Here is a 10,044-nt window from a genome sequence, read left to right as displayed (position 1 = left end):
GCCTTCCTTGGCCTCCCTGGCGAGTCAGACGCCACCCTCCCTCGCGTCTCTCACCAGCCAGACGCCCTTGGCGTCACTCAGCAGCGACCCGCGGAGTTCCAGCGTGGCTGAGCTTCGTCGGAAGGCGCAGGAACACTCGGCCGCGGTACTGCAGTCGCTGCACGCTGCTTCGCTTCACAACTTGCAGCAGTCGCTGCATCAGTCGTCGGCCCTGAACATTGAGAACCTTCTGAAGAACGAATCACCCGCACCGGCAGAGAGGGAAAACTCACAGTAGTGCTTTCATCTTTCCCCTTAGCATTGTTATGACTTGTTTTCTTCTTCTTCTTCTTCTTCTGCTCTCATTCATTTCTGGAGGACTAGTCTTTTGTTTTACGAAGATCTAAATTTCACCCTGAGTGCTTTGCATTTCCATATTTACTTTTCTTCAGATTTAGTATGTTTTCTAGCTAAGAAAATTCGTTTAACCGTTGATGAATCTTAAGTATCTTGTACGAGTAAAGTTGAATTGTCTACTTATCTCTGTGATTCTTCAGCTACCTTGGTAAAGAAGAAGAAGACGAAGAAGAAGAAGAAAACACGAGAATTATCTCTTTTCACACAAATTTTCCCTAAAAGATAGTCGATGCTTGTTCCCCAAGTAGAACTTCCAGTGTATGTCAACTTTCTACCTTTTGGAATATGATACAGTGATTATACACGGGCACATGCTGTAGATATCCTATATAATCATATGGGTCCTGCGTTTGAGAGAAATTCATAGCCTTAGTATACGTTAACACAAAAAGAAATTCAACAGTTTTGAAACAAAGGCAGTCCTTGTGATGAAAGGTTAAGGACTCGGATACTGAATGTTTTTTATTAATGATATTCTATCAAATATCTCTTTAATCTTGATAGAAGCAAAAAGTAAGTTTTTGTTATTTGCAAGTCACATGACCGTCTAAGCTATTTTAAACGGCGAATGATGTCTTCAGTGATAATTTACTTTGATAACCACTGAATGCTGAGGAAGAATGAATTCAGCAGAAAGAAAGCCAATCTAAGCTTTTGAGCGATGAAATCTCGTAGAAGACAAAGCTTGGACATGACACGGAGGCCTCACGACACAGATGACACTGGTGTCGGCCGCAGTCTCGACGGCAACCGACGATTTTGATGATCACCTCATGACAATATGAAGCAATAAGTTACTGTTTAACAGATGGCTTAAAAACTCGTATAATGATAATGATGACAATAATAACATTAATTCTAATATAGTAAAACTAATTATAATGATACCTATTAGGTAAATAAGACACTGATTATTATGTTCTGTTGAGATAACATTTCGGTAGAGCATAATGCTTTTAATCTGTAAAAAGGAAAAATATGCGTTGAATCCCGTCATAAAAAGGTATATGTAAATGACTTTGTACATTAGATATTTTTTTCTTAACGTGTTATATTTACAAACATATTAACAGATAAGTACATAACTATTGTCGTTCGAATTGTGTAGTGATTCTAGTAGTCTGTAAATATCATGTCGTTCTTTCTGTGCCAAAGACTCCTCTCTCTCTCTCTCTCTCTCTCTCTCTCTCTCTCTCTCTCTCTCTCTGTCTGTCTGCCTGTCTCTCTGTCGCTCGCCGCCCTAACGGATGGGATCCCAGCATACAAGGCTACCTCAAAATACGTCTTTTTTTCTCTTCTTTTCTGTCTCCTCCGGAGTCCGACGGAACGGGCGCCTCGATTTTCCTCTCCTTATCGAAGCAAGGCTCCCAGGAAACGATATAGAAGTGAGCATAAATGTGAGTTAGGTTTACCTCCGAAGTATAAAAGAAGAGAGAGAGAGGGAAAAAAAAGAAAGACTCCGGGACAGTTGGTAGCTCGGGAATTCCACGAGAACTCTCTGAAATAAGATTTTGGTCCAGTTCCACGTGAATCAGTAGGCCAATTTGCTAAAAAACTTTCTTTCGAATCCTTGTTATTCGGCAGGCCACTTAGCTAAAATAATTGTTGTCCAAGGATTATAGTTTTATCAGAAATACAAAGCATCTTCGTTGAAGAATGGAATAAAAAATAACTTTTACTTCTTCAGTTTGATAGTTTTGATCTCATTTGCAATTAACAGCTTTCATAATATATATATATATATATATATATATATATATATAATATATATATATATATATATATATATATATATCATATACATTATATATATATACGTATATATATATATAAATATAATATATATATATATATATATATATAGATATACGTATATATATATATATACGTATATATATATATATATATATATATATATATATATATATATATATATATATATATATATATATATATATATATATATATAATTATTTCATGTTTTTCCTATATCCTGCCTTTCGTTCAGAGACAATGACGTACGCGAGTGATACAGAATTTTTATAGTGTGTGAAAGCGTATGCTTAAAAATATATTCTTAGAGTGGATTTAGAAATACACACGTCTACATGAATATATTTTACATACTTCACGCCCATTTGCACTAACATGCAAAGGATGAATAATGTCTTCTCTCGGGTGCATATATATGAACTTATATATGTATATACTCCTATCGACCTGGGAGCTTCTGTTAACATTGTCAGCAGCTGAGTACTGGATGAATGTTTGAGGCGAAGCCCACCGGGTGAGGCAACAATTGAACTTTGGCAGCCCAGGCTCGAAGGAGAAGAGAAGAATAAAGATCGAAATGAAGACTGATCCCGACGACTCGGGGAAGTCAGAGTAGTCGTCGTATCTGTTGACCCATCCTTCCTTTCTACTGCTTTTTTGTACTGATAAGGCATAGTGTATATATGACAGATATATTGATATATAACAATATTAACTCATGTGCAGGGAAAAAAATGATCCCAATTCGATGAAAATGGAAGTCAGTATCACAGGACCAATGCGCGCTTGCAACATCTGCCAATCACAAGAACAGTGGGAGTTTTACGGCAATAATGCAGCAAAGTAAGCTTAATTGTGATCGTGCATCAAGCTTCATAATGGTAATCATAAAATCATCCCCCTGTAGTAAGTACCTGTACAGCTCTCTCACACAACCGTTTGGTCCTCAGGGCCCGCTCTCCTTTAGACTGCCTTTTCCTTTAGTCCTGCACCTCCAGCCCATCCCCCCAACCCCACCCCCACCCCCAAACCCCCTCATCTGATTACTGAGGGATCTTGCAGGAGTGCCGCCGGACCTCCTCAAAGACATCCTGACACATTGTTATGAGTTCCTATCCTCAACTCGTCTCATTCACGTTCAGTCCGTGATGTGTTTTCCTGCCGTACTTTGTTTTGGCTTCTCATCAGCTTCAAATAATTCATTGTTCCGTCTGCTTTCGTTGACAATGCTCAGAATTCTATTTTTATGATCACTGTGAAATCGACTTTATTCAAGTGTAAACCTCAAGGAGGTGTAGAGCTTTATATCGATTCCGAAAGAAATCCAGCATTTCTGGTGTTCGATTTCTCCTGCCTTTTCGCCATCTCGCTTTGCTGAGTCCTGCTTTTTCTTTTCTTTTTATGTTGGCAATTCTTAGGTTCACAAAGTAACTGTGTTACTGTTGAGGTCGTGAAATCACTATGATATGCTCCACCAAAAACCTTGTTCCCAAAAAAAAAAAAAAAAAAAAAAAAAAAAAAAAATGAGCAAGGGTCACCAAACGTCATTACGTTATAAAATCATAATTCGTTTTCGAAATATTCGAAGACCCCCCATCTGTTTATTTGAACATGTAAAGATAAGGGATATTGAAACCCCTCGTATTTGCAAACTTCAAAATAGAGCTGAAATTGATAGACACGCTTCCCAGAGTGTATTTTGTATATGACCACGTGATATGAAGGCAGGACACATTAGTTTGTGCTTAGTAAAGAAGGAAAAGGTACAACATAAACACAGTCTTTCGCTTTCCTTATTTTTCCTGAAATGAATTTCATGCCATTGTCTTTAAACCCCGTTTATTCTCATCCTTTTTATCCACGTTTTCTTCTAAAATCCAAGAAAATATAAAAGAAAAATATTTCTCAATTCCTCAAATGTTTCTCTACACGAGTTTTGTGACCCTCTAATCCTTCACTGGCACTGACCCCTTTAGCTTATCCTCAGAAATCGATCCCCCCCAAAAAGACAAAAAAATACCTTTAGAGGCAATACAAGGCCAACTTGGCTTCAACTATTCATTGTTTACTGTAAAATATAAGTGTTACCTGGTATTGTTTGTTTTATTACCCTCAGTGTTTGACAGCTGATGGTTGACTTCTGCTAACCGTGATTGAGTGTTCAAGAAATCTTTGAGCTTTCTTCATTTTCGCTTAAAGTAATGACAATGCTCCAGAGGTCAAGCTACTTTGAGCTAACAATGAACATGATTTGATTATCCACCATTTAAAATACGTCCTTAGTTCGTTATTCATTTTTGATTAAGGAAGAAGAAATCTATTAGGCAAAAAGACAGAGTTGCTCTTCATCGACAGTAAGAAGGACTAGTAAAGGTAACTAAACCTCCACAAATATTTCTAACTTATAACTTGAAAGTGACTGACCAGGATGAAATGAAATATAAAAGTAGGAGGTGCTTGACATTTCTGAAGTTCGTTACCTTGCAGAACTTAGGTGAATGAAACATGATGGCTATAACGTCTTGACAAATGTTGATCTAATCGAGACAAAAGAGAGATTTATACACAAACGATCCGTAGAACAACGGACCTTGACCTAAATATGAGCCATTCAGTAAAGCCAGCCGAATTTCGATTATTTTAGTACAATTACGACCCTTCATAAAAGTTTGGAGTAAACAATTCTCATCAGCACTACACACATATTCTTGTTCATATATATATATATATATATATATATATATATATATATATATATATATATATATATATATAGTGAGAATACATGAAACAAAAAATAAAGGGCCTTATTTTCAACAAGTAAATTACTTTACAAATAATGTTGAAATAGATTGTGTGGGTACATTTATTTGAACACGGCTTAATAAAATTAATATTCCTGAAGCCATTCCATTACAGGATAAAGATAGAATTCAAATGGATGTTTTAAATCAGTAATATAATGATCTCATTTCTGACAAAACGAGAGAAGAGGAAGTATAGTAAGAGGAACTGAAAATTAAGGTTCATAAAACAGTTCAGTAGGGCTGCGGCAAAGGTCTGCTAGTGCAGTGTGCATCCTCATGATAGCTGGTTACTCAGGAAAGGACCTTTAGCAACACGGCGCCAGGCTCCTTGCATATCTGATCAAAAATGCTGCATTTAAACCTAACCTGCATCCCTTCAAAAATGAATACGCAGCCGAATGGCCTTAGAGCAAGCTCACTCGCGCGATCGGAGATCAAATTGCTAGAGGAACTGATTGACGGTCACGCCAAAGCCATATTCTGTCGCCTGCGATCAGAAAAGACTAACGCTTATATAAGAATCTGATGGCGAGGAAATAAGTTCATAATCTTTAATTACAATAAAAATGGAAGTATCCGTCATGTGTATATTGTCTTAGTTCATATAGCTAGTTTTTACAAGATCCCACGACTTTTGAGACGAATGTCGCCAAACTTCTACTCGAAAAAAAAAAACTTATTTTTGCAATGGAATACCAAGTTCGGGCATTTTCCTTATAGCCTTATTTATTTTCAAAGATTCTCCATGAAATAAAAAGATGAATCCAGTATGACAATCTAGAAATATTCCAGCGATAATCAGGTTCGAATTCTGTTAGCAATCATTCAGTGATTCGTTTCCAATCTTTTTGCTTACAGCTGCATTTGAATATCATAACACAACGAATGAAAACGTTGTGTTATGATATTCAAAATAGACTGCCATCCCAAAGATGAATGATAGTGCTGGAGAACATTTGTAACTTTGTAAGGTAGCAGAACTGATATAATGATATATCTAAAGTTTTTCCTATGATAAGATTAAATTAATGCATTGTATTGATATGCACAGCCCATGGGTACAACATGCGTATCATTATCACAACAGATGGGTCAACGAAGTGATTTGCCAAAATGACTCTACCGGTCACTGCTGACTCTAACATATATATGTGTGTGTGTGTATATATATATATATACCTGTATTTATACATGTATATGTGTATATATATAAACTTACAAAGATTCATGATACAGAAAATAAATGTAAAACGAAAAAAAAATTACTATTACGTACAAGGAGAACAGACAACTATATGTTCAACCTAAGTGTATTTGTAAGTTTTATTTTGTTCATATATTTTATACCATAACTTATCATTTTGCTTTTGTGTGATATGTAGTATATACTCTGCCTAGAAAATAGGACAAATTAAACAAAGCCCACTTGTTCAGTATAGTAGGATAGAGAGAGAGAGAGAGAGAGAGAGAGACAGAGAGAGAGAGAGAGAGAGAGAGAGAGAGGCTTTAAAGTAAAATATTCCATTAAAAGGAGTAGACAGTACTTTACATAAGCCAAAGCAAAATGTCAGGATACACAGGAAAATTATTGCAATATGTTCAAATAATAAAAATTAATTGCTTTTGTTAAGCTTTTACGATAACAAACTAGTAACTGTAATTGAGAAATATTACGACCGAATGAAATAATGCAAAGAAAGGTGTTCACCCAACATCGCCATAATGGTTTTTCTCGATGTTTCTTCAAGTTCATTTCTTATCAGTTTATATGAAGTTGAAAACCAAACTGCAGGACTGGAGCATAATGCCGAATTACCTTTCATTTCATGGACAACGACCCCTTAGGAGAACGGAACTGTAAACTGTGCTCTACCGATGATTTAGCCTATACTTCTCATCATCATCATCATCATTATTATTATTACTGTATAACGTCAAGCTGCCATTAGCCAGCAAAGAAAGGTTACACAGAACAAAAGCTAACGGTTAGGAAGTGATACGCCCGTATCTGTTTAGAATGGCTACAATCTGATTTCCGACTGCTCTGTGTCGCAGAACTGCATTTCCAACACAAGTAGCCGTTCGGAAAAATTTGAGCTTTAGTAATGGACATGATTGAGAAATTCCATTATAGGGAAAGGTTCGATAAGAAAGAAAAAATCCTATACAAGGCCCTTTGAGGACGGACAGATTTGGAAAAAAAGATGACCAGAAACAAGTTAGACCTCAGGACTGACAAATGATCCATTTCTGAAACCAGACCGCACGAGAGATTAGTGTAAAATTCAGGAAGGAAAAAAATCGTAAGAATCTTGAGATACCCTGTTGATATGTCACAATGAGTGTAGACCCGTAATCCAATCGGAAAGGATCAAATGTTTTCATGGGCAGACTTTTGATCGAGTCCATATTTCCCTCGTATATCGCCCCGTTTGAAATTGATATCACGCGATGTTTTACTTCAGCATGTTAGAGACACCAGCGTTGCTGGTTTCCTCATTTGCCGCCCTACTCGAGCGATGTGGAACCTTCGCTACTTGTGTAGGTGTTCAGCTGGTTGGTGTCTGACTGGCGCATGTTCCATTCCTGGCTTAGAAGTCTTCGTGATGTCAGCAGAAATTCAACTTATCCTTGCTGATGGAACACTTCGAATTGCTCTTAATTGGAAAGCTTTTTGGGTAAAAAGGACTTCAGTACCTCACTGGTTACACCTCGTAAAATAAAACACTAAATGAATGAGAGTTTCTAGGTTTTGTTGTAGTTGTTGTTGTTGTTGTGGGGGTGTGGGGTGTGGGAGGCGTGTGATTATGGAAACCAAAGTGGAGAGGCAATTACATTAAAAAAAACACGAGTTTTACAGGTGTTTCATAGCTTTCTTTCTTGCTTGGATTTGACCATTATAAGAAAATACCCAAAGCAGGAACACATTGTCAGTTATTTCCTTTTTTTTTTATCTGCTACTTATATTGAAGGGTGACGGTCACATCTGGTATATTTCAACTTTCGCTCGTGCAGAGTAAATACCTGGTCTTTTCAGCTTCATTAGTGTCCAAACAGCTTCTTTTCAATTTGATGTGTAATGTTGGTAATACTAAATATAACCATTTTCCCCGCCCTTCCGCATTGAAGAAAATATCCATCATCAGTTCAAGAAAAGCTAGTAATCTGATTAAAATGTAATAACCAAAACTATGTGTTTGTTATCTATTAGTAGAGATGAAAAGATGCTTTAATAGATAATGACTGGCATGACTACATTATCATCGAAAGAAAGATCATCGTCTCTTTTGTGCAGCCTCTCATGATGAAGTTCTTGTGACCACACCTACCTGCTTAAGCAGCCTCATACCACTTATATTCTTGTTTCGGCAATGTATTCAAATTAGGATTAGATTACGATGAAAAACGCGACCAGCATTGGTGGAAGTTTTTCTTTGCTCCCCTTCAACATTCTTCATTTGATTAAATCATTTACGCACATAAAATTTGTTTTTTTGTTCCATTGCTGCTTCGTAGTCCCTCTGTACACAAAATGAAATGAAGACATACGCTGTTGCTTCTTATATGTTAAAAAGTAGATTTGCTTTGCAGAGACAGGCAGACAGACAGATACAAGAGACAGATGTATGCGGCCAGAGCTCAAAGCATTCTTCAGGAGCATAACTTGTCCTAGGGAGTCCGGGTTATGTTATGTATATCTTAGTTTAACCAGACCACTGAACTCTCCTAGGGCTGGCCCGAAGGATTAGATATTTTTACGTGGCTAGGAACCAATTGGTTACCTAGAAACGGACCTACAGCTTATTGTGGGATCCGAACCACATTATATCGAGAAATTAGTTTCTAATCACCAAAAACAAATTTCTCTGACTCCACGTTGGCAGAGTGGGGAGTCGAACTCGAGACTACCGAGTCTTTAGGCGAGCACGTAAACCACTAGTCTTACGAGGAACTAAGAAGTCCGGGTAAATCTCCTCACACTCCCCTTAAGATTTACCCAGAAAGAAGTTTTTGTTATGGCTCAAGTAAGGTTCAGGAGCGAAAGAGCGTCAAAAAGTAAGCATTTTGAAATACTAAGATTGTTAGATGAAGTGTATAGCCGTTTCGTTGAATAATAAGTATAATACCGGAAAAAATTCAGATCAGGAAGTCTTGACCGGGTGACCGAAACATTTTAAAAAGGATCCAGACATGAAAAAGGTTTATTAGTAAACCATGTAGGTTAATGATGCACATTCTCAACTAAATTACAACTGAACTGAAGCCGACCAAATCAAAATTGTACTTGGGGTTTTAATTCAGAAAAATACAATATGACCAAGAGAAATAAACTCGCAAATTTAAGCAGTAAGCAGTCACTTGAAACACGAATTACATATCCTTTACATATCACATCAGCTGGCGCAATGATTGTATTATATGCAATGCAGAACATCTAAGAAATGCCTTAAATGTTACGAAAGTCTTCTGGTTTAATCAAGGAAATAAGTAATTAAAATCAATTACTGCTAGAGAAATATCTAACATAATATGCCTCCTATTGTGATGCACAAGTCATATAGAGAGAAAAAACTATTCAAACTAATCTTGCATTTAAATGACTGCTGATACCATAATCCATGAAAATGCACAGAAATCTGACCTTGTACCACGCTTGTACATAATTTGCATTAGTTCATAAAGAATGGGAACTAAATTACAGAAATTTTTATACTATTTTTTAAACATTCCTCGAAGAAACCAAATTTTGTGAAATAATACAGTTCACCAGTAAATATCTTAAATGTATAGAAGTTAGATTAAACTATTTGTAAGAATAATGTTTTCAGAACTCACAACGGATGCTTTCTTCTTTTTCTTAAAAAAAAAAAAAAACTAAAAAGATGGCATGATATGAATAATTCAAAAACCATACTTTTGCATTATTTTGGAATAAGTTTAAATGGAATAAATTGTTATGAAGAATCAGCAAATAACACATGGCAATTTCAAGTTCCAGAAATGTGTAAAGAAAAACCTTTGAATAAATAGAATGTTCCATTTCTATCAGAAATGCGGAGAGTGGATA

General features: G+C 36.4%; 1 protein-coding gene across 3 annotated transcripts in view; it reads left to right on the top strand.

Moving 5' to 3' along the window:
- The window catches only part of LOC135221704 (dorsal root ganglia homeobox protein-like), a 172,345-nt gene extending 170,233 nt beyond the window's left edge, over positions 1-2,112 (top strand). For all 3 annotated transcript variants that reach the window (XM_064259477.1, XM_064259466.1, XM_064259458.1), the window contains one exon: positions 1-2,112. This exon is cut by the window's left edge and continues 112 nt beyond it. In XM_064259477.1, coding sequence (XP_064115547.1) covers positions 1-277 — 277 coding nt within the window. In that variant the 3' untranslated portion in view covers positions 278-2,112.
- Positions 2,113-10,044: the final 7,932 nt, after the last annotated feature.

The sequence above is a fragment of the Macrobrachium nipponense genome, chromosome 20 (assembly GCF_015104395.2).
Source record: "Macrobrachium nipponense isolate FS-2020 chromosome 20, ASM1510439v2, whole genome shotgun sequence".
Classification (NCBI taxonomy): Eukaryota; Metazoa; Arthropoda; class Malacostraca; order Decapoda; family Palaemonidae; genus Macrobrachium; species Macrobrachium nipponense.
The sequence above is the reverse complement of the archived record's forward strand: the minus strand, read 5'-3'. Positions and strand labels throughout refer to the sequence as shown.